Here is a 26,122-nt window from a genome sequence, read left to right as displayed (position 1 = left end):
CTCTTGTCGTATGAGACTGCACTTCTGATTCCTCTGCTGCCTTTCCTTCCTGGTTGCTCTAGTGAACATCCATCAGCTTTTGGCTGCTTAGCATCCTGACCCCTGTCTGTTTGGAGAAATCGCTGGGGCAGGGGTATGGAAGCAGGCAGAACCCAGGGGTGGGGTGGAAGCCCTAACTCTCCCCTTCCTCCCTACCCCTCCAGCTGCTAGCGTGCTGGCTCATGGCCTGTGCCTTGGCAATCAGAGGCTCCTGCCTGCAACAGTCAGAAATCATTTCTACAGGTGGAAGTAGCACTAAAAGTCTCCTACCCAGAGCAACGGTGCAGCTAAACACTGCTGGGCATGCCCTGCGGGCAGCACTGCGTTGGTGTTCTTACCGATTACTGCTGTGGCCTGTGTGAGCTTGTCCTGGCTAGCAGCTGCTGGCCTCCTTTGGTTCCTTTTTGTTTTCTGAGGCTAGTTCTCCTGTTCCTGCTCTCTGAAAGCAAGCCTAATATCCTGTCAACAGACTCCTTTTCTGCTTAGATGAGGCAGAGTTCGTTGGGTTCTGTGGTTTGCTCTGCAGATCTGTGGCGAGTACATTTTCTTTTCTTCCTCCTTCCACCCCCTAAATGAAGGTATTCCTCCTGGCTCTTTCCATGTCTGTCTTTTCTTACCATCCATACTTTCTGCTGGCAAGCTCAACTATTGCCTGTGTGTCAGTAATCACCTTTATGCCAATTTCTCCTAAATCTTTTTCCAGATTCAACTTCTCTCCTGAGCTTTGATCTAAGTTCACATTTGTAAATGCACACCCTCACATGTCCTTCTAATGCATCAAAGTGAACAAGAGTAAAACTCAGACTCACCAACTTTTATGTTGCTACTAAATCCATTTCTCCTCTAAATTTCTCTCTTTCTTGCTGAACACCCAGACTTTGTATTTTTCTATCTATGCCATCCCTCACATCTCCAAATTAACAGTACCAAGTTCTTTTTTTTTCAAGACCAGTATTTCATATTCTTCCTTTCCCTGATGCTGTCATTACGTTCTTGTCACCTGAACAATTGTCACATGCTCCCTACTGAGCTCGTACCTCTAGTTGTTCTTCTGAATCAACTTGACACGTGGTCAGATTAAATTTCCTAAAACACATTTTTGCTTATATCATCCTCTCTCCTGCCCCTTCATGTCCCTTCAGTGCTTCCAGGCTAATGAGAAAACCCTAGCACTTGACTCTCAAGCCACCTACAATCTGATTCTAACCTACTTCCCCTTTATTTATCCCATTTATGGGGGATTCTTTTTTAACATTTAATGACCACAATCATGTTCCATGTCGTTGAAGCCTCGTGTTTTCTTTATACGAAGTGTCTTTCTCCATAATTCAACCTAAGCATTACCTTAAGTGCCAAATCAAATGCCACCTCCTCTAGGAAGTCCTCCTCCTAGTCCCCATTTGAAGTACTTCTCAACCTTTAATATGCATATAAGTCACCTGGGCGTCTTGTAGAATGCAGATTCTGATTCATTAAATCTGCTTAAGGTTGAGGTCTGGGATTTGATATTTCTTTCTGTATTTTTTTAAGTTTATTTTTATTCTAAGGGAGGAGCAGAGAGAGGGAGAGAGAGAGAGAGAGAACGTCCCAAGCAGTCCCTGCACTGCCAGCATAGAGCCCGATGTGGAGGGCTCAAACTCATGAACTGTGAGGTGATGACCTGAGTTGAAACCAAGAGTCAGACACTTAACTGACTAAACCACCCAGGAGCTCCTGGGATTTGATATTTCTAGCAAGTTCCTCCTTGATGTTGGAGGGTACTGGACCACCCTTGGGGGGTAGCAGGGCCCTAGAGAGAAGCATGTTTTTGAACTAAACCATAGGGCAAGATACCAAGGCAGGAACTGTATATTTGTTATTTCACTTACAATATTCCATAATCTTTACATCTTTTGCCTCCTCAAAGATAAGGATTGGGTTTAGCTCCTCATTATTTTGGTTGAGTACAGTAACTCAACCAATTTATTCTTACTGAATTAAATGTGCTCCTTGTATCATCTTCTTTTCTTTTCTACTCAGTGGTTCCCCTCACTTCTTAGCTTAACTGGATTTTACATGGATAGATACATGGAAAGAAGAGAGTGCTTCATATGTGATCTGTTGTAGGTAAGGATAACCCAGCATGCTTAAGATAATTGCATTTAATTATTGTTATATCTATGGTTCTTAAGTGCCAACAACCTAATCTACTCTAGTTCAAGCAGAAAAGGAATTTATGAAAGCATGTTAAACAGCTCACAGACTTGTTGAGAGGGTCAGAGACTACACAGCCAAGGCAGTGCATAAGTTGTACCAAAGGACTCCTCATCCACACTTCTTTGGTCATCGATTCTGCAGTTTACCCTGTACGTGAAGGTAGTCCTGGAACTTCAGACGCTACTGCTTCTGGAAGCTCTCTGTGGCTGCCCAGTCTCACCACAATGGGTTCCATGTAGGGCCTGTTCCTTCATGTTGGTGTTAGTTCCTGTTGTGTAACAAATTAACACAAACTGAGTGGTTTAAAAGAGAAGAAATTTGTTCTGTCACAACTCTGGAGGCCAGAAGTCTGAAATTAGTATCACTGGTAGAAATCAGGAAAGGTGTTGGCAGTGCTTACCCCAGAGCTCTGTGGGAGAATCCATTCCTGTCCCTTACAGGTTGCGATGGTTACCAGCATTTTTTGGCTTGTGGCTGCAAAATTCTAGTCTTCAAGGTCAGCATCTTTGAATCCCCCTCTGCTCTGTCTTCACATTGTCTTTTCCTCTTTGTGTATATCAAATTTCCTCCATCCTCCTCTTAAAGGATACAGGTGACTCATGCAGGGCCCCCCAGATAATGCAGGTTAATCTCCCCATCTCAATACCTTTAATTGAATTACATCTACAAGTTCTTTACTATGCACAGTAACATTCACAGGTTCCAGGAATTAGGACCTGACATCTTTGGAGGTCATTATTCAGCCTACGGCAATGGTGTTTGCTTCTGAATTGAAGTCTCACTCATGTGCATCTCATTGGTGGAGCCTACATCACAGGCCTGCTCCTGAGCTGCAAGGGAGGCTAGGAGTGAGCTTGTCAGGAAAGGTGTTCAGAGATGAGAGGTGGCCAAAATATTTGTCTACTATCAACAAAACCAGTCTCTAAAACTTCATAAAAATGAACTTTGGGCCAAAATCTTTAGGCTAAGAGATGCTACTCATTGATGGTTGTTTTGGGCACTGAATTTCAAGCCTTGCATCTACTGACTAGGAAAACCATCTGTTTAGAAAACCATTTTCTTTGACTTGGGGAGGGGCATGGCAAAACAAATTACCAGGTATGGTTTTGGGGCTGTAATCCTTTTTTGATCAGAGGAAAAATCTGCCCCAGGACCCTAATATTGACAATTCAGTTAGATCCAATATTTCATTAAGAATGACGTTTGGTTATAATGTCATGGTGAATTCCATTTCTCATTGGGTCTGATGTATAGTACTCCTGTGATGCCTAGCCTCGTCCAATAGATTTATGGCAATAAGGACTTGTGCAATAAGAGGCAGACAACTTCTGTTTTTTCAACTCCCTTAAATTTTATTTTCAAACAAACAAAAGTGTCCTTTTGTACCTCCTTCCTTTTCCCCAGTGCATATGTGTACCTCCATGTCAGCAATTAATTTCACCAGCTTACCTGTATGCCTGTTAGAAATAACGGTGCCAAATCTTATTTTCCTAATCAATCTGTCAAAAAAAATCCATTAATCTGTTAGGATGTGCATGCCTTAGTAGTATTACAGTAATGGTAGGCATATGACAGGTTGTACAGTGTCTAAATACTATGGCAAGAACAGTAATTCTACATTTTGGGATGTATGTGTATTTAAGAGAGGGAGAGAACCATTGGAAGTTATTGAGATTAGTATTTATAGCAACTGCATAGATGTCAGTGTAAATACTTCTTGGGCTCTTCTGTGTAAATAATCTTCTGAGAACGTTGTTTTTATTGTTGACACTTTGCTGCAGGCTTCTAAGACACACTTAAAATTCAATTTGTTCCCTTGAGTGTTTTTTTGTGAATGTGGCAGCATAATAAAAACTTTCTTTGGAAGGCTCAGAATCACAGTGATGAAAAAAAAATTAAAGTTGTGAGGAAAAAAATAATTTTTTCCTTTAACCTCTGAGGCTTCCTATTTATTTGTTGAGAGAGATTTTATTCAGGAAGGGACTGTAGTGTTATGATCTGATTGACAGTGATCCCACATGCCCCAAACACTAGCTGAAAGTTTGGGGCAAATGCCTGACCCCTTCTGGTACTCCAGTTCTCATTATGGGATGAGAATAATAACCATGTCACCATCTTATTTCCCGGGACCAGTTACTTTCCTCTTTCTTAGATATGATTGGCATTTTCAAAAAGTATATTTTAGTGCTTGTTTCTCCCTTGGGTTCTAGAGTGGTTTTGTGTATACCTAACATTCACAAAATGTCCGTCTCTTTTTTGTTCCCAAACCCTCTGATTTGATGTGACTTTTTTTTTTTTTTTTTTTTTTTTTTTGTTGGGAGGAAGGTCTGAAAGGATGAAGGAGAATTGTAGAAGTTTGGAAGCTTCACTCTGTGAATTAATATTTCTGCTTCAGCATAATGTTGGTGTTTGATCAAACATAAAAAGCTTCAAGCTTTTAATGTCCTGCTGACACCAGTATCAACAAAGCATTGAAGCGGAAGCTTTCTGGTGGCTGATTAGAGGGAGATTTTATTTCACTAGCTTTAAGACTAAGTATACCTTTTAGTAGATCTTTCTCAAGGATAAGCTACCTCATGCATTATAAATCAAATTCAAGAGCTTTAATAAAGGACCCTTGATAATTTGGTAATATATTATCACTATGTTTTGGAAAGGCGATAAATGAATGCTTTTTATAGTGTAATTTAAAATAATAATATGGATTACAGTTGTGTTCAGTCATGAAAGTATAATTTAACAGTTTGGGCTTCTAATAACCCTTTTTCCCTTGACAGTGTCCACTCCTATTTTAGCCCAAGAATGGCTTACTTGGGAGTGATTTACCATGCTTGCTTTTAGAGTCTAGTAGGGCTGAACATGTGTTTAATTGGAATTTTATGTTGTTGTCTTGGAAAAGCTTCACACAAAAATGAAACTGAAAGGTGGAGAATAAAGACTGCTAAAGTGTGAGCCACTACAATATCAAAAGCGTGGCCCATGTTTGCAAGTTTGCTGTATCAGGGCCCTCCAGGAAATGGGTGGCTCATGAGATGTGGAATTGAAGAGAATTTAGCAAAGGGGCTATTTATAAAGGTGTGGTAAGGTTAAAGGAAGCACCCAGGGACTCCATGCAGCAGGGAGCTGCTACTACCGAGGCCTGGAGAAGCAAGTAGTTTTGCTATTCCTGGGTCTGGAAAACACTACAGGTGTGTGTGGGGGGGTGGGGGAGGTGGGCAGGGCAGAGTGCAATGAGGGCTATGGCCTCAGTGGAGGAATGTGGCCACTGTTACGTTACATCAAGACAAGAGGGAGCCAAGGAGATTAAAATGCAAACCTTTCTTTTTTCTTACCTTTGAGTTTCCTTTTGGAGTGTCCCACTGAACTGGACCCCATAGAAGCTACAGGACAAGGAAGTCTGAGTGATCTAGGCTGAGGCACAGAGCAGGGTGAAGGCAGGTGGGGTGTGGATTTGCAGGAATATTCAGCACACATACAAGACTGGAACAAGACTGATGCTAAGAGACTGCACTTGTATCTGATATGGTTGTGACCTATTAGAATCTACACTCAACGGTCTTCCAGTTCCCATTCTTCTGCTTTCCAGTCATTACTAATAAAAAGGCATTTCCCAAAATTCTCTTGTTTCCTGGGGCTATGTGACTTTCAGAGCTGCTTGTCTGATATCTTTAATCAGTTTGGATTGCAGTTTACTAGCTTTTAACCAGAATGCATTAGTCGTTAGGAACATGGAACAAGACAGAAACAACCCAATTCCTGCTACTATCCAGGACTGCAGGAGGAAGTCTTGCCATTTGTCAGATTCATCAGAAAAAGCAAATAGGTAACTTTGCTTTTAATTGTTTGTCAGGTAATCTGTAGCGCTCCTCTGGGGTTCCTAACTCTCCCTCTTTTATACTTCTTTCCTTCAGCTCCCCACTGTTAGAGCTCTCCTTGGGGCTCCTTCCCTGCTCCACAGACCTGTTTGGATTCCAAAGCAGAATTGCAATTATGTGTCACCTTCCCAGTTGTCTGAGTTAGCTGAGAAGCTTATTTGCCCATCTCTGATTTTACGGCCCAATAGCATGGCCTCTTTAGTTTTCCTTGGTCTACCATGCCCCCAGTTCCTTTAAGCCTCCACCTTTCTTGTAGCACTCTGTAGTTAATCAAACTGCAGGTAGCACAAACTACTGACAGGAGCTCAGAACCAGTAATCATGAGATCAGGTTCTGAATCCAACTTTGCCACAAATTAGCCATGTATCATTCAGTGGTCAAATAGAAGAATGTTTCTAAACCTATTTTCATCATTTGGAAACCAGGGTAAACAAGGTGCATGAATTTGGTCTGTGGTCCTTCAAATACTACCATGAGATAAATGGAATGAGAGCTGGTGGAAGAGGCCTAGTTGTCATCACAGAAAATGGAGGCTAAGTGGAGATGGGTTGGACCTTGAAGATCACAACTGTGTTCCAGGATCTGGTTCTTGATTTTAAGAGAAACTCACTCTTGTTTGGGACCAGAGGATGTCATGCCTTGGTTCCCCCTAACTAAACACCCACAAAAACCAAGGTAGAAATCATAATACCAATTTAGGGTTGTTCTGCCATCTAAGTAAGCACTGTGCACATGTTCCTTCCATCATTGCACCAGGATAAGTCCTTTGGGTCAAGATTCCCTTTCCACACCTGAACACCTCCAACAGTGACAATCTGGAGCCATCATTGATCCTACAAAATCATACAGGAGACTGAAGTAGCTATCACGATGCCAGTGTGTTAATTTACAATTAGAAATTTAAGATGAGTACTTGCACAATTAGCACCTTCTCTCAAGTGCATGGGAATTTATTCATAGTCACAAGCCATTTCTTTTATCATAGGCAACCCCTCTCCTAGGGCCTAACATACTCAAAGTCTGGGAGATCAGACATTCTCTCCTTAGTAGGCAAACCTACACTGAGGACCCAGATCCTAACTAGAGATTTTGGGCATGGAAATGGAATAAAGTAAGTTATGCGTATAGCACAAGGTAAGATGGTCTAATAATATATTCATCTCACCCAGGGATGCCTTTGTAACCCTAAAATTCTTGGGCCATACCCCAGGAGCCTTGCCATTGGAAGTGGAAATACACGTTGTCTAATGCCCAAGTCCCTTTCTCCCCAAAACTGCTGAAGATCTGTCTGTGAGCTTGGTTCCACAGGCGACGGACTCCCCTCCCTACCACTTTCCTCAGCACCTTCTTTCCGTCTTTCCTCATACATGTTTAATCAAGTTACAATCTAGACAGATAACCTGGGAAGATATTTTCTCTTTTAAGATGACTTGCTTATTTATGCTCAGATCCATTCTGTGTAGATTCCAGAGTTAAGTTCTGAGAGAAAGTCTTCCTATGCCTGCTGTAAACCTCAGTCACTAACTACTGAAGAAGCAACTTACTTTGCTGCCATGCTGGATCAGCCAAGCCATCTGTGAAATGTGCTGTTTAAGGCGGGTGGGGGCAAGGTTGATGTTCCCACCAGTTCCTTCATTGGCTTAACATGAATTGGTTGTGCTTGTTCCCAAATCTGTTTGTGCCAATTGGTGCTAGGTATTGTAATTTTATAGTTTAATTAAGTTTAAAAGTATAAAATATGAGTGTAAAAAGAAAATTCTCTAATGAAAACTCAGCTAAAGCTTTGAGGAGACTCAAAATAGGTGAATAGCTAATTCTGTTGTTGAACAAGACAATTATAAATATTGTGGAAAGTTACAAAAATTTAAAGCTTTGCACTCAGATTTGCCTATAGCTATCTTTAAATTTTCACTGCACTAAAGACACTGAAACTAGAGATTGTGGACAAAATCCTATGGGTATGCTTTATGCATGAGACCAACAGGAAGCCATATTGAAATGAATGATACTGTCTCTACACCAAAAGATCTGTGGAAAATGTGTATTTATGTATTCTAGTAGAAAATAAAATGTTTATGCTAAGTGTGCATCTATCAGTTTCTGTGATTCCTTGCTTTAACTGATATTTTTGATTCCCTGACTAAATCCCAACCGAGTTAGATGAGAATGCTTCCAATGGATTATGAGTAATGATAACAACAATAGGATAATTATGATGGCTGCCATCCATGGAAGTATACTTCTTAACAAATGCAGTTTATTACTGAAGTGTAACATTACATTTACTTATTAATATGCAGTTCAATAACAGATTATCTTCTAAGGCAATACATAAACGAGTAGGCCTTCTTTCTCAGTATTTCTCTCTAAACTTCCTTTGGGAAGTATAAGTTGTAGTATCAACTCTAGGGAATTTCTACTGTGAGTACCAATGTCACTAGCTCTCTGATCCTTCTCTGTGGCCAGGAGGCACTACTTCACTCGGATCACCCCCTGTTGGCCAACATGTGAGACACTGGTTTTCCTTTGCACTTTTAGTTGTCATCTGGAATAAAACAGGAGTAAAATGATTTCTTGTCTGAGCAGATGAATTTTTGCTTGAGGACTATTTGTGCCTATGGCCTTGGTAAACACTACATTTATCCAGACATGTTTATTCTTGTTTTTTCTTTTTAATATTAATTCCAGTATAATTAACATTCAGTATTATTAGTTTCAGGTACATGATATAGTGACTCAATTCTATCTATGACTCAGTGTTCATCATGATTAAGTGTGCTCTTAATCCCCTTCACCTATTTGACCCATCCTCCCACCGACCTCCCTTCTGGTAAACATCATCCTGCTCTATAGGTAAGAGTCTGGCTTATTTGTCTCTTTTTTCCTTTGTTCCTTTGTTTTGTTTCTTAAATTCTGCATATGAGTGAAATCATGTGGTATTTGTGTTTCTCTGAATGACTTATTTCACTTTGCAGTATACTCTCTAGCTCCATCCATGTTGTTGCAATGGCAAGATTTCATTCTTTTTGTATGGCCGAGTGATATTACATTCTGTGTGTGTGTGTGTGTACCATATCTTCTTTATGTATGTATGTATGTGTGTATCTTAAATTTAGATCCAAGTTAGCATATAGTGCAATAATGATTTCAGGAGTAGATTACAGTGATTCATCCCCTCCATGCAACACCCAGTGCTCATCCCAACAAGTGTTCTCCTTAATGCCCCTTGCCAATTTAGCCAATCCCCTCACCCGTGACCCCTCCAGCAACCCTCAGTTTATTCTCTGTATTTAAGAGTCTCTTATGGTTTGTCCCCCTTCCTGTTTTTATGTTATTTTTGCTTCTCTTCCCTTCTGTTCATCTGTTTTGTATCCTAAATTCCATCTATGAGTGAAGTCATATGATATCTGTCTTTCTCTAATTTCACCTAGCATAATACCCTACAGTTCTATCCACGTAGTTGCAAATGGCAAGATTTCATTCTTTTTGATTGCTGAGTAATACTCCATTTTATATATATACCACATCTTTTTTATCCATTCATCCATCGATAGACATTTGGGCTCTTTCTATACTTTGGCTATTGTTGATAGCGCTGCTATAAATATTGGGGTGCATGTGCCCCTTCGAAACAGCACACCTGTATCCTTTGGATAAGTACTTAGTAGTGCAATTGCTGGGTCATAGGGTAATTCTATTTTAAATTTTTTTTTCTATTTCCAAAAGCACCATATGGAACTGTTATTTTATTTTATTTTATTTTAACTTGTTTTTTTTTATTTTTTAAAATTTACATCCAAATTAGTTAGCATATAAGTGCAACAATGATTTTAGGAGTAGATTCCTTAGTCCCCCTTACCCATTTAGCCCATAACCCCCACAACCCACACTTGTATCCTTGGGATAAATGCCTAGTAGTGGAATTTTTGGGTTGTAGGGTAGTTCTATTTTTAGTTTTTTGAGGAACCTCCATACTATTTTCCAGAGTGGCTGCACCAGCTTGCATTCCCATATTTTTAATTTTTTGAGGAATCTCCATACTATTTTCTAGAGTGGCTGCACCAGTTTGCCTTCCCACCAGCAATGCAGAAGGGTTCCTTTTTCTCTGCATCTTCTCCAGCATCTGTCTTGCCTGAGTTGTTAATTTTAGCCATTCTGACAGGTGTGAGGTGGTAGCTCATTGTGGTTTTGATTTGTATTTCCCTGAGGATGAGTGATGTTGAGCATCTTTTCATGTGTCTGTTAGTCATTTGGATGTCTTCTTTGGAAAAGTGTCTGTTCATGTCTTTTGCCCATTTATTCAGTGGATTATTTGTTTTCTGAGTGCTGAGTTTGATAAGTTCCCTATAGATTTTGTATACTTTATCTGATATGTCATTTGCAAATATCTTCTTTGGTTGCCTTTTAGCTTTGTTGATTGTTTCCTTTGCCTTGCAGAAGCTTTTTATCTTGATGAGGTCCCAGTAATTCATTTTTGTTTTTGTTTTCCCTTGCCTCCAGAGATGTGTTGCATAAGAAGTTGCTGCGGGTGAAGTCAAAGAGGTTTTTGCTTGCTTTCGCCTCTAGAATTTTGATGGCTTCCTGTCTTACGTTTAGGTCTTTCATCCATTTTGAATTTATTTTTGTGTATGGTATAAGGTGGTCCAGGTTCATTCTTCTGCACATCGCTGCCCAGTTTCCCAACACCATTTCCTCAAAAGGCTGTCTTTATTCCATTGGATATTTTCTCCTGCTTTGTCAAAGATTAGTTGGCCATACATTCGTGGATCCACTTCTGGGTTCTCTCTTTTGTTCCATTGATCTAAGTGTCTGTTTTGTGCCAATACCATACTGTCTTAATGATTACAGCTTTGTAGTACATCTTGAAGTCTGGAATTGTGATGCCTCCAGCTTTGGTTTTCTTTTTCAGGATTGCTTTGACTATTCAGGGTCTTTTCTCATTCCATACAAATTTTAGGATTTTTTGTTCTAGCTCTGTGAAGAATGCTGGTGTTATTTTGATAGGGATTGAATTGAATATGTAGATTGCTTTGTGTACCACATCTTCTTTATGCATTCATCTATCAATAGACACTTGAGCTATTTCCATAATTTGGTTATTGTAAATAATGCTGCGATAAACATAAAGGTGCATTTATCCTTTCAGATATGCTCATTCTTGAACAAATTTCTCATTAGTCTCCATAGAACCGCATTCTGAATCAGGAAATCCAAAGTCATTGGTGACAGTGAGGTAACGCTTCCTTTTAAGTCCCTAGCCCTCCCTTCCCCTTTTCGTGAGTTTTCCCTGGTTCTGCCTTCTGGCTCTGGGTCTCACTGTCTCCTCAAAGTCTACAGGGGCAAACATCCCACTGATTCCTACATCTCTGAGTTGGGTTTCCAGCTCCACCCAGGTCTGCTCTCTGAGAAGGTAAAGAGTAAAGTTTAAATAACCTCCTGGGGACATCATTTCCTAAGTTGGAGCTAAAGAAGCTCAAGTTAATTCACAAAATGCCATGTGGAAACAATAATAAAGTCACAATTTTAGGATTAGGAGAGGGGCAAATTCTTTATAATTTGCCATATTAATTCATAATACATTTATCTGAAAAATGCCTAGGAAAACATACATGCTTGAATTTAATGTAAATGAGACACTTAATGGGAGAGATGGAGAAAGGCATTTTATATTAGTTTTTAAAATCAATTTCCATTATTAAATAGAAGCACAGGAAACAAATTAAAAATAGCATAGATCAGAATGTCTTTTTTTGTTTTTTGCAAAAAAATAGTATTGCTATTCATAATTACAAGAAATGGATGACAATATTTTAAATGAGTTAACTTGGGCCCACCATGTTCACTTCATGGTGTGAAGAAAACAGCATTTCAATGATTTTTTTTTACCTAATTTGTTCTAAATTACAGTAAAGTGCTCTGCAAGAAGCAAGTGCTTGTGTTAATTAACTCTGAGTAAAGAAGGTCACTGGTATACATGGGAATCATTTTGAGATTTTAGTTATGGATTTTCTTCTGCAATTATAATTCTTCATTAGGCATTATAAGCACATGTAGATTTTCAATTTTTTTATCTAGCATTTCAGATTTAGGAATATTTGTTGATTTTTCTCTACAAGATTTAAAATGTAACAATAATGGAATTGACTTAAATGAAACATATGGTTCAACATATTTATAAGTATACCTAAAATATTGGCCATTTGTGTAAGACTAAATATTGTGGCTGAATTTTTTTGTTATTTAAACAATTGTAATTCCAGTATAGTTAACATACTATATGTTATATTAGTGTTATATAGTGTTATATAGTTATATAGTGGTATAGTGATTCAATAATTCTATCCATTACTCAGTGCTCATGATGATAGTGTACTGTTAATCCCCCTCTGGGACCCATAAGTTTGTTCTCTGTATGGCTAAGTAATATTCCTGTGTGTGTGTGTGTGTGTGTGTGTGTGTGTGTGTGTGTACCACATCTTTATGCATGCATCTATTGATAGGCACTTGGGTTGTTTCCATAGTTTGGCTATTGTAAATAATGCTGCAATAAACATAGCTGAATTTTAAAAAACCACATACCCTATTGTACTTCAAACTTATAACACAAAGAATGAACAAATCTGAGTTTTCAGTCATTTTATATTCAGTTGTAAACATCAGATGCAAAACTCTAAATGCTATAAATTCTTGTAAATAATCCAAGATATCATGAGTTTTATCAGGTTTTTGAGAACCATTAACAGCTAAGTCAATATTTCTAAAATATATATTACTTTTAAATGTTTATTTCTAAAGTTCAATTATAAAAGCTTTAGGGTTTTTTTAGTGTAAGCCATGAATTTTATGCCTAAGAATTATGAGAGCCATAGTAGGTATTATTTTGTTCATATAACACATGATATATAGATTTTTAACCTGAAATTGTTTACAGAATTTAGTATTTGAATGCTGTGGTATGATGGGCAATGCATATTTACTCACATCTTCCAATTCAGTCTTGTAATAGCTTGGAAGCACTATAAACAAGTTGGCTTTAGCCACAATATAGAGGTAGTAACCTGTGCCATTCTTGTGACTGTCTTTTTTCTGAAGATTCAAAAGTTAGCTATACAGCAGTTTGGTCCACTTTTTCTTCATTGTTAGCCCCAAACTGAAAACTTTTTTCCTAATTCAAAAAAGATGTCAAAGAAAGCTTTTTCATCTAAAATTTCCTATTCGATAGGCATTATTCTCCGTGTTAAGCCTCTTTATCTGACAGAATTAATCAGTGTTCTTTTTTTCTGATTCTGGTCCTCCTGTTACTATTTGTATCACGTCGTATTGCACTTATTATTTACGTATTCCTCTGCCCCTAAGGTCTGATGAGAACAGAGACAATTTTATTCATATTTCCAGTGCCAGAGCCTAAGACCCTCTCTGGGCCACAGTAGGTTCTCAGTAAATGTTTACTGATCAGAATTGCTTAGTGATACGCTGAAGTGCTGCCCATATATATAATAGTGCTTGCCAGGACATGTCAAAGTATGTTGGATCACCTATTTTAGGTTTTTGATTCTTTATATTAGTTAGGGTCAGCAAACTTTTCCTATAAAGGGCCGGATGGAAAATGTAGACTTTGTGGGCCACTCGATCTGTGTCACAAACACTGAACTCTGCTGTGGTAGCCTGGAAGTGATCATACATGGTGTGAAAATGAAGGAGGATGGCTGTGTTCTAATAACTTTATTCACAACAACAGGCATCATTCTGGATTTGGCCTTGCCCGTCTCTGCTATCAATCACTGTTTTGAGAGGTGTAAGAAGAGGGACTGGAGATTCCAACCATGCATTGTAATAAATACTGTATTTCAAGTTTCTTATAAATGTTGACAATGAGAATTATGATGGACATAACGTTTTTGAAATATCTGTCATTAAGACTAAACCATGAGGTTGTAGTGGATAAGGAGGAGTAAGAGAATGAGAAGTCCTTCACTCATTGGTGGAATTTAAGATACAAAAGAGATGAACAGAAGGGAAGGGAAGCAAAAATAATATAAAAATGGAGGGGGACAAACCATAAGAGACTCTTAAATACAGAGAACAAACTGAGGGTTGCTGGAGGGGTTGTGGGTGGGGGGATGGGATAAATGGGTAAGGGGCATTAAGGAACACACTTGTTGGGACGAGCACTGGGTGTTATATATAGGGGATGAATCACTGGAATCTACTCCTGAAATCATTATTGCACTATATGCTAACTAACTTAGACGTAAATTAAAAAAAAATAATAAATTAATTAATTAAATAAATAAAATTTAAAAAAGAGAGAGAGAGAGAGAATGAGAAGTCCTAAAAAGACCTGGAGTGAGGAAGAGTGTGGAGAAAAGAGAGCAAATGCAAGTAAATGTAGCCCACAGCAAGACATATCTCGGCCCAAAACCTCCAGTAGGAGAGTTATCAGACCGATTGAAGAAAAGATGGATTTTGCTTGTTTCTTATTTGGGACAGGAGAGAAAGAACGTCAAAGAGTAGTAGTCCTCCAATGTTTGTGTTTGCATACTTCCTAAAAGAATTTTGAAAAAAAGATGTACATCTCTTCCCACATTTCCAAGTTGACATCTAAAAATGTTTTATAAGTAGGATGCAATTTACAGCATATTATAAATAATGGCATTGAGAAGTAAAAATGTCATGACACTCCAAGGGGCTCTCATATCATAGCAGATTTTTCACTTTTTATTTTGAATGATTTTAGGTTTATGGAAAAGTTGCCAATTTAATACAGAGAATTCCTGTATACCATTCATCCAGCTTGCCCTAATGGTACATTTCACATAACCATACTACAATCATCAAAACTAAGACATTAGTACTAGTGTAATACTGTGTTAACTAAACTATACATTTTATTGTAATTTCACATTTCCATGATGTCCATTTTCTGTTCCATGATCAAATCCAGCATTCCACCATGCACTTAGTTGTCATGTCTCCTTATTTTCCTCCAAGCTGTGATATTTTCTCAGTCTTCCTTTAACTTTTATGACCTGGCACTTTGGAAGTGGTCAGTTATTTTGTAAAATGTTCCTCAATTTGGATTTGTCTGATGTTTTTTATTATTAAATTAAGATTATGCATTATTGAAGAGGGTACCAAGGAAGTCATGTGCCCTTCTGAGGACATCATATTAGGGAGTACTTGATGCTGAAATGGCTAATTACTGCTTATGTTAACCTTGATCACTTGATTAAAGCGGTTTCTGTAGTGTAAAGTTAGTACTTTCCCATTATAATTAGTGACTATCTTGGGGGTAATACTTTAAGGCTATGCAAATTCCTGTTTCTCCGCAAACGGTCACCCACTAATTCTAGCACCCACTGGTGGATCTTGCCTATATAAATTATTACTGTGGTGTTTGTCTAATGGTGATTTTTGTTTCTCTTATTCCTACTACACTTATGAGTTGTATTTCTTCTGAAGAAAAGAATCGTTTTCCCCTTAATTTATTTATTCATTCAGTTGTTTATTTTTATCAATATGGACTTATATTTTATGAGTTACAATCAAATACTATAAATATTTTTATACTCAAATTGTTCTAATGTTAGCCATTGGGAACTCTGTCAGGTTAGTTCCTGTGCCCTTTGGACATGACCTTATCTTTTTGTGAGCATTTTTTTACTTTCTGGGACCACAAGATAATCCACTTTCATCTTGCATTTTTCCTGCCCCAGACCTGGAATCAGCCACTTCTCTGGGGAGCACTAATTCCTTTGACTGAAGATTCCTTAATGATTTGAATTCCATCAGAATCTATTTAAAAATAGAAATACACACAGACGAGCTCTTGGCAGTTAGAGACATTGTTTTGTTTTTCTCCTTAGTCTTATATTTCCATTCCAATCTACCCACAGAATTTTATCCTAATGTAATATGTTTTTAATCTTGAAAAATATTTTACTCATCACCATGTCATATTGGCCTATAGTAAAAAATATGTATATAAATTAAAATTATTTTTAAAATTTCCATGTGAACATAGGTTCTACGTGTCATGCATTTTCTTCTATATTGAGCTGTCATGTCAATTTTTATTAGTATACAATTGGTTAGAACAACATAAATATTTACAACAGTTAATAATGAGCCTATATCAAACTAAATATTATAGGTAATATATCTCTTAATGAAATGGATATATCACAATGAAATTAATTATTATTAATTTAAAATTGCTAGAATAACTCAGGGTTTAGCATGAATTCTATTGTTGTTGTTGTTGTTGTTGTTGTTGTTGTTATTTTTTAGCTATACATGCTGAGAAACTCTGGTAGAGATTATTGGTGCTCATAGTTGTTGGTTATCCTCTCCTTCTTGAGCACACTGGGAGACCTGTCAGACTTTCTTGCAGTTAGGTGGGACCATGTGACTAGTATGGCCAGTGATATATTAGTGGAAGTGCCATGTGTTGCTCAAGGACCCAGAAACTTAACAGTTCTACTGCTTTTTCCTACCATGAAAAAGCCCCATGTTCCAGAGGCAGGAATATGCAGTCTGGATCTCTGAGTTATTGCTTGGATGTGAACTTCCCTGGAGAATCCATGGAACCATAGCAGTCTTTCTATGACCAGAAAATTAATTTTTGAGTTTTGTTTTGAACCATTAACATTAGGGGGTTTACTTGTTTCCATAGCATCCCATAACTTATCTTGACTAATATAAAAACTTTCTTCGTATAAACTTCATATAAGTAGATAGGAATTAAAGGGGGTTTGTTCATTCATAGGCACTGTTGTTTCATCTGATATACCAAGTAAAGTTAGGAAAAATGATATATTGTTAATATCATTATAGGTTTGTCAGTACTATTTTTCTATTAAAATGTTTTTATCTTAATATGTGATTTAATCATGACACTAGAGTTGCAAATTAGATTATTTAGTTAATGAAAAATATTCATCATAAAGCTTAATTGGTGAGGCCAATCTTCATGGTCAAATCCCTGAGCCAAATAAGACAAATAAATATTCAGAAAAAATCTGATTCCATTTTTCAATTCAGTGAGCATGTTTTTTGTTTTGTTTTGTTTGTGTTTTTGTTTTTTAACATTTATTCATCTTTGAGAGACAGAATATGAGCGGGGGAGGGGCAAAGGAAGGGAGACACAGAATCTGAAGCAGGCTCCAGGCTCTGCACTGTCAGCACAGAGCCTGACGCAGGGCTTGAACTCATGAACCATGAGATCATGACCTGAGCTGAAGTCAGACTCAACTGACTGAGCCACCCAGTTGCCCCTAACTAACTTGGATTTAAATTTAAAAGTAAAAAAAATATATATCTCTACCTTACCTTCACTTAGAAATCTAATACAGAGAAAGCACACATCTTTGTCATAAGCTTTTCATCAGGGTAAAGTAAGATGTCAGGTTCTTATATATATCGACATTCTCTTTGCTTTCACCAGAATTTCTTTCCAGAAATATCTTCTTTGACAATAGTTAGGGGCTGGGTGAGATAAAGTCTTAAACAAAAGTAGTTATCATTCCTGTTGTTCCACTATATAATGCATATTAATTTAGAATATTGCAGCATGGAATTTCTTACTCATCACTTCATCCTTCACGGAAAAATGTATGAACCCAGGGAAAGACATGAGGCTCTACACTGGTTTTATAATTCCTTTATTAAAAGAAGCTTCATTGACTTTAAGTTTTTTTCCCTTTGTTTGGTGCCATGGAGGATTTTCTCCAAGATAAAGCATCATAGCAAGATTTGGAGTGAAAGCCATGTTTTTATTATTATTATTATTATTATTATTATTATTATTATTTAGGTAGTGATAAGCATTTGTGCATTGTGCAAGAGAAGTAGAAAGGAAGAACCAACATGACACTATGATCTCACAGGTGTTCGCATGCAGGTTAGTTCTAAGAAAGAATATATATGAAGGCTAAAGATTCTGGAAACTGAACTCCTTAAAAATATTCAATGTCCCCGCTCATGCTCTGTCACTCTCTGTCTCCTGCAAACCCATTGTTGATATGGATGAGAAGTAAACCTTTGGTGTGTTAAGCCACTGGGGTTTTGGGATTGTTTGCTAGAGCATTTAGCCTCCCCTAATAGAGTAACTGATGGTGCTATATACGTCTCACTACTGTAGATGTGAAGTGGCCTTGTATAACAGCAGTGCTCAGGTAGAGAATTGAATGGGAGTCACAGCCAGTACTCCAGGGACAAGGCAGTGCTGGAGTGAGCCAGGATGTAGCCAAATCTAAGAGAATAGATGGCAGGTTGCACCAACTACAGACTTCATAGCTGATGCCTGCATTGTTCCCAGGAATGGGGCCAGACAACTACCCTCAGTGGACAGAGATAACACACATTTACAATAAGTTATCACTTTCTTCCCCGAGTACTACAATGACACAAATTCTCATATATCCATCACCATTTTGAGGAGGAAAAGGAAACTCCAAAATACTGTTTATCTAAGACCCCATCTAACCCACCCCTGGTAGGAAGTGGAACTTTCAATTGAAGAAGCATTTAAACTCAAAGAAGACTGTTGGAATTGGAAAAGCGTAAGATATGTTTAATTGTAAAATCTAAGATTTCCATTACCCAGAGTCATGGATAACAACTGATTTTTTTGGAGGGGGGCACATTAATTATGTGTGAATGAGTTTGTGACCCTAATGCTTCTTTGCTTTTCATGCCATAGCTATGAAATCTAGTGCAGATTAAAAATAGATGTGGAAAACCTTTTTTTAAGTGCACATATATAAATAAAACATAATATTTCAATACTTTCTATTTCAGTAATGGGAAGGACTGCATGATCTTGTCTATGGGGACAGATTCCCCAGAGATGCAGTTCAATACTAAATAGCAAAGTACAGAGCATTGACAAGAAGTATGGTCTCTTTCTGCAAAACCACTTTATTAATGACATACTTTGTCAAATTGTTACATGTGACTATTCCACTTCAATATAACTCAACTAGAAGGATAATTGATTAGCAGTTTTTACCAATCCCACTGAAAAGAACAGAACTTTAATTTCATTTGACAGATTGTTAAATCGGGCTTTTATACCACCTGGTTAGTTCAAGCCAATTATTCTTATGAGTGATAAATATTCAACCGCCACACAATATAATATCCTTTAAAAAATGAAGTCTTAAAACTTAAAAAAATTATGGAAGTAGATTGTCCTAATGTGTAAGTTACACAGCGGTGACAAAGAGCTGCTTTTGGAAGCTGTATTAATTGTTTCAGGCCACAAGGACTCCATTCTTAGGGTATGCTCGTTAAATTACATTTCTAATGATGATGGTTTTTCACTTAGCAATTCACTCACACTTTCTCCTGGAGCTCCACCTCATGACTAGTGGCTACTAGTTAGTTTCAAGGCAACTGGATGTTATAATTAAAATGCACCTTCAGGGGAGGCCCTGAGATTCCCCCAGTTCCTTTCTGTCACAAGACCTTACTTAATTTTCATAACCACCTGGAATTTTGTACTTATGCATTTCTTTACCGGCTTGCTCTCACTTTTTTCTCAGAAAATAAGTGACATAAAAACAAGAGTTTGCATTAATTTGCTCACCACAATATGTCTAGTTTCTAGAATGGTACTTGGTTCTTAGTAGGAATGCAATAAACATTGATGTAATCAGTAAACTTTTAAATGTTGATTATGAAGGCACTTTTCCATATCATAAATTCATGTAGGAAAGTCAAATATGTGATATTTAATTTACAGTGTTATGCTATTAACCATAATTTATCAACTACACTAACTAGTCCAACACAGAGATGGTTCTTAAGAACCATAATTTACTAAATAGAATACCCCAAATAAACTCATTTATATAACAAAGGTATCTAGATTATGATTGGAGAGTAATTTATTTAGTACTTCTCAATATACCCTATATTGTGGTTCTAATGGGACTGTAATTCAGATCTTCATTTTTTTCCCCTTTAAAATCAAATTATGTTTTATATCTTTCAATTGTTAAGAGAGTTATATATTATTTTAACATTTAGTTTTCAATAAAAACCATGAGTTTTAACAATAGTAAGATTTTGATAAATTCCTTTAAGTTTATCTATATATTTAAACATCAAATGTAGTCATCATTCAGTAATTGAAGATTTTAAGCCACATTATGTGGTTGCTTATGAAAGTGTGCTGCTAACCAAGGTCTTTCCTATTTAAAGACAGGTAATTTTTCTTTTTTAGTTTGAGAACTCGGAATTAATAAAAACAAATATCACTGTAAATATTAGTTTAGAGCCCAGAATGTGTGAGTTTTAAGCTTAGAAATTAGTTTTCTAAATCCTGTGTTAAAACGATTGAATTAAAAAACCAACAAGAAAACTTCTCAGAAGCCTTTAACTTTTTGTCTTGTATAAGGTCTAGAGTTTTGAAATTTGTTTTACTTCCCCCCTCTCTCTTTTAATGGAATGAGTATGGGTAAATGTCTGAATAGATGCCAGATTAGGCTAAAAATTCTTTTAAAGTTTCAGTAAGCCATTCACATTGGTTTGAGAGTCTTGAAGAGGGAGTTATTTTTAATAGTTCTTGTTTTCTGAATAGTAGCCATTGTATAACTTCCCCTTTTTAAGAATAGATCACAGTTTGGGGAAATGAGTAATTCAACACACATCTGATTTGGTTACAGTTCAAAACCAGTAATCACTTTAAGAGTGATTAAATAGTGACACAATTTACATTATAGCGGCATCTGGTCTGTAAGGAAAATGAGGGGAGACTCCCCTTATAGTCTTTTCTTATTATCCTCATGGCTGTGGCATTTTCTGGACTCATTGTTATTGGTCATTCTTCTCAAGATCAGAAATGAGAATGTTTTCTTCCAAATGTACTGTACTAAAGTTGGTTGTAGGATAGTAAGGATTCCCAAACCCTGCAAGTCTCCTGAAGATACCTCTGTTGTGCTTGTACATACAGAAGGAAAGTGCAGAAATTGCCAGAATTACTATCAGTGTCAGTGCTACCGCAAGAGGTACAATGCTGTGACTTGGTCCTGAAAGAAGATGAAAAAAAGGAAGGGTTCAATGACAATGAATTAAGATAGATACTGCCACACAGTTACTTTCTATTTTATTATTTCTAAGAGACATCAAAAAATGTTCAAACCTACCTTTTCTTGAGTGCTCCTTTATTGTGTGAATATCTAAAAACAAATACAAAAAAAACCCACCTGAGATTAAAATTTTCTTTTAATTCAGCAAAATTATGTTATTATTTGTAGCAGAGTTCAACAAACTATGGCTCATGGATCAGATCTGGTGCCTGTTTTTATAAATAATGTTTTATTGGAACTCAGTCACACTCATCCATTTATGTATTGTCTTTGGCGGCTTTCATGCTACAGTGGCAGCGTGACAGAGACTATATGGCCCCCAAAGTCTAAACTATTTATTGTCTGGCCCTTTACAAGAAAATTTTGCTGACCCCTGATTTATTATAATCATTATTATTGCTCACAAACACATACACTGCTCTTTTTTTTAAGCTGAAAATTTTCCATCTAGTCTCAGCACTATGCTACAATAAAAATATGAATAAAATATAGTCCCTGCCTGCAAGGAACTCAGTTTTGTTAAGCTATGAGATGGAGTTTGTCCAGCAATGATAATCTCTTTACCTCCAGGGAAGGATTCTAAACTCAGCACTTTCTCACCTTTGCAATATTAAGAATCTTGAAAAATGAATAAAAAATAGCTCTTCCACTCAAAAAGTTGGAGGGTTCCCATTTGACGACTTTCTACAGTAAAAATGTATCTCTTTCAAGTAGACTCTGTCTCCAAGTTTGAACGCTGCTATTTTTCCTCTAGGTAAAGATCCAGAGAAATAGGTAGAGAATGACCCAGAGAAAGATCAGTAAATGATTTGGGAGTGGAGAAAGTGCCTTGGTGCAGTCCTTAGGCCCATTCATTCTTACACACTTAAAACATTAACATTGTCACCAACAGCAAAACCACATTAACAAAACCTGTTTTGCAATTTAAAAATAATACTATATAATTTTTCATCATACTATTAAAAACACATGTTATATGTGTGTGAAGAAACTTTAGAGTTATTGTTATTTTTTTATTTTTAGCTTTTAATGTTGGTTTATTTTTGAGAGAGAGTGGGCACGTGTGCGAGCAGGGGAGGGGCAGAGAGAGGAAGACACAGAATCCAAAGCAGGCTCCAGGCTCTGAGCTGTCAGCACAGAGCCCAACATGGGACTCTAATTCACTAACGGTGAGATCATGAGCTGAACCAAAATCAGAGGCTTAACCAACTGAGCCACCCAGGTGTCCCATGTGAAGATACTTTTTAAAGAGAAGCTGTTAAAAGAATATTTATTCTCAAGATGCATGCAGTAGGCAGATATGGAAAGACCATGTAGAGTCAAAAAACTTGGACTGTGGGCTTCAGTTTGATCAAGTACATTTCTCATCTGTAAAATGGGAATATTGTATCTGCTTCACTGCTTTAAAAATTGCTATGAGGGGGGCGCCTGGGTGGCTCAGTTGGTTGAGCGTCCAACTTCGGCTCAGGTCATGATCTCACGGTTCGTGGGTTCGAGCCCCGCATCAGGCTCTGTGCTGACAGCTCAGAACCTGGAGCCTGCTTCAGATTCTGTGTCTCCCTCTCTCTCTGCCCCTCCCCTACTCACGCTCTGTCTCCCTCTGTCTCAAAAATAAACATTAAAAAAAATTTAAAAAAAAATTGCTATGAGGGACGAAAGAGGTATCCTATATATTACAGGAAGCTTTAAAGTCTTGTATAGACGCAAGGTGTTTCTGATTTGTTTTTGATACTTAAATGCTATTGATCACTTGGGCACACTACTTATTAGGCTCAGTCCTGTTTTCCACACTATTAGGGCTTGAATGTTGGTACCGACATCTTCCAGTTTTTTCTCCTTCATTCCCACCCAGTCTCTAATCAGATCACCAAATCCTGATGATTCTCTTTTCCTATTTCTATTCTTCCTCATGTTCCTTGTTCTGTCACTCAAATCACAACTGCCTCCCTTTATATCCAGATGAGTGTGATTCCACTGCAAGTGTCTACAGAGCACATAGGGCTTCCCTGTCAGGTTCACCATGAAGTTCAGCTCTCTAAACTGATACTCTCACAGTATCACAGAGAGATACTCTCTGTGAATGGATCCTACATTACTATCCAGTTTTATTCTCATCACCACCTAATATGAGCCTTTTGCTCCAATCTGAGCTCATTCTCAATCACTGGCTTTAGTCATGCTGGGACTTTTGTCTAATATGCCTTCCCTCCTCTATTCTCTTCATCTTTTGGGATTCCAAAACCTTATCTCCTCTCTGAAATCTTCATCAGCAGGTTCCTCCTTCTCTGCAACACTGGCATCTAGAAATGTTGTGATTATTATTAAAAACACCTTTCCACTGTTAATGTTCATTGTTAACATCCTGTCTTAGAAATCTCTGTATTATTGGCAACTGACTAGAATTTTCTGGCTTAGATTTCTAAAATTATTATTTCTTTTTATCACCACAAACTATGTAGCTCGCAATGAAGTTAAAATATGACTTTTATAACATATTATGGCTAGCAACAGAGAATCACATCCATTAATCCACAACAAGAATACCCAGGCCTTGATTATATTTCCTGGGACCAAAGATGAATCTTAACATTTCTGAGTAGCAGTTGCCAGAATGGTACTAGCAGTACCAGTAGCAGTTGCTTTTAACATTTCTAGTTCCATTTGTTTGAGGTTAAACTGCTTTTTGCGCATTAGTTGAACAAGGAGGATGACACAGGAAAGTCATAGTCTTTATAATGATTTTTTGTTGATACCAGAGAAAGAAGGAGCTGAAATGTCCTCTGACTTGTTTGATGTAGAACAAGATGATAATGTCAGAATCTGAATATTCCCCGAATACTTGCATTTTCAACGCTTGAAATGCTAAAGAGGTGGGTCAACATTAGTCAGGGTAGAATCAAAATGAAGAATTATCCTCTGACTTTACCCACCTGCTTCCATTTTGCATATAAATCCTTTTTTTTCTTGACATGGAGATAACTGCCACACTCCTTCGGGGATCCTCAGGGCAATACACAGATGGGGTTTGACATGGTCCGTCTGTGGCTTCCGAATGCCCCAGTTCGACTGGTCTGTGGGAGTTCCGTCAAACCACTTTATGGTTTCATCTGTAGAAAAATTGTTGACTTACTATGACTTATATGTATGATTATCAAATATACTAAGACTGGAATGAACCATAAAAAGCAGTTCTTGGGGCATCTGGGTGGCTCAGGTGGTTAAGCATCCAACTCTTGATTTCAGTGGAGGTCATGATCTCACAGTTGTGAGATCGAGCCCTGCATTGGGCTCTGCGCTGGGTGTGGAGCCTGCTTAATATCTTCTCTCTCTCCCCTCCCCCATTTGCTCGTGCACATGCTCGCTCTCTCTCTCTCTCTCTCTTTCTGAAAAAAGCAGCTCCTAAATTTAATGAGACTGTCTCTTTATCTGATACATTCGACTCAGTAGGTACAGTCATGAAGTCATTATCAAAAGGTAGGTATTAGTAAAGTTGCTTTGTGAACAGCTCTCTATTTATTTTAGATACATTGTTCTAATTTAGTTCATTTAGAATATCATCTTAAAAAAATTTTTTAGTGTTTATTTATTTTTGAGAGAGAGAGAGACAGAGACAGAGACAGAGAGAGAGAGAGAGGACAAGCAGGGAAGGGGCAGAGAGAGAAAGGGAGACCAGAATGTGAAGCAGGCTCCAGGCTCTGTGCTGATGCGGGGCCTGAACCCACGAACTGTGAGATCATGACCTGAGCCAAAGTCAGATGCCCAACCAACTGAGCCACCCAGGTGCCCCAAATATCATCTTTTTTTTAACGTAATAGTTTGAATTTTGAAATATTCCCTATAATTGTAATCAATTTAAAGACATCATTTGAAGTCCTACCATCTATATCATTGCATAATGACTCTCTTTCTAAAATAATTTTACAATGAATTTCTTTAAGAAGCAAGCCAGTGGGGACTGAGGGGGTGGGGACAGTGGTAGAGTCCTCCAGGTGTAAGCAATAAGAGGAGACACATTGTCTGAAAAGGATTTAAAACCAACAATAAAAGTACCTAAAAGTGGGTCAGCTTTTTATTACCATAATGGGCTAGAAATTCTAAACAACGTCTGTGATTGAAACACTCCTCCTTGTCAGAGTGAACCCACCCTCCACCTTGGGGCACCACTGTAAGAAGTTCTCCGTACCAATTAAAATATTTTTCTTTATAAGTACTTTCAATAACCACCAATTACATAGAGAAAAGAATACCACGTTCTCATTTGATCACTGACCCTGGTTTTTATGAGAAGCAAATAATTCTAAAAGCACAATTCATCACTGAAACGTTTCTATAACTCTGTTGTGCTTTTATAACATCAAGGAATCTGGGCTATTTTCAAACAAATAGGGTTTTGTTGTCTATAACTAAGTCTGTGAACACAAATTTCTCTCCAAGAACCTTCATGATGTGAGGGTAAGTATAAGATAAACTTGTTTGCTTGTTTTTATGTTTGGTATTCTGGGATTATTTCAAAGGACACAAGGGTATAGAAAAGGGTTAGCAATATTGTCTTTGGAGGAAGTGGCTTTCGGATTACTGTTATTTTTTCACTGCAAATATATCTAAGGAGAGCCTTCTGGTTTGTAGATGTCATTTTCATTAGCCTTGGCCACCATGTATTTATTTATCCTGTCTCCTCTTTACCCAAATCACTTACTGTCACCATCAAAGTGAGCATTCAACCAAACCATCTGGACAGAAGAACCAAAAGCAAAAAGCTCTTCTAGGAGAAATGAATTTTCAGTCTCATCCTTGATTGTTAAAAGATTAGATCCTATAAAAGACACAAACAATAAATAAACAAGTATTTGTGTTTATGGGTAAATTCAATTTTAAAAATGTCTCCTTTACAATAATTTGTAAAACTCAGTCTTTGCA

The 26,122-nt window shown here is 37.5% G+C and overlaps 1 protein-coding gene across 3 annotated transcripts in view; it reads right to left on the bottom strand.

Annotated features, from left to right (window-relative positions):
- Window positions 1-19,006: 19,006 nt before the first annotated feature.
- PLA2R1 (phospholipase A2 receptor 1) overlaps window positions 19,007-26,122 on the bottom strand; it is a 126,603-nt gene continuing 119,487 nt past the window's right edge. For 2 of the 3 annotated variants that reach the window (XM_047870176.1, XM_047870177.1), the window contains 4 exons: window positions 25,902-26,018; window positions 24,136-24,312; window positions 21,263-21,295; window positions 19,007-21,145 (listed from right to left, as the gene is read on the bottom strand). In XM_047870176.1, the coding sequence (XP_047726132.1) occupies window positions 20,931-21,145; window positions 21,263-21,295; window positions 24,136-24,312; window positions 25,902-26,018 (542 nt within the window). In that variant the 3' untranslated portion in view covers window positions 19,007-20,930. Of the gene's footprint in view, window positions 21,146-21,262; window positions 21,296-21,387; window positions 21,956-24,135; window positions 24,313-25,901; window positions 26,019-26,122 lie in introns of those variants that run through there. The other variant, XM_047870178.1, reaches the window with a different exon arrangement.

The sequence above is a fragment of the Prionailurus viverrinus genome, chromosome C1 (genome assembly GCF_022837055.1).
Source record: "Prionailurus viverrinus isolate Anna chromosome C1, UM_Priviv_1.0, whole genome shotgun sequence".
Lineage (NCBI taxonomy): Eukaryota > Metazoa > Chordata > Mammalia > Carnivora > Felidae > Prionailurus > Prionailurus viverrinus.
Note: the sequence above shows the minus strand (reverse complement) of the source record. Positions and strands in the feature narration are given on the sequence as shown.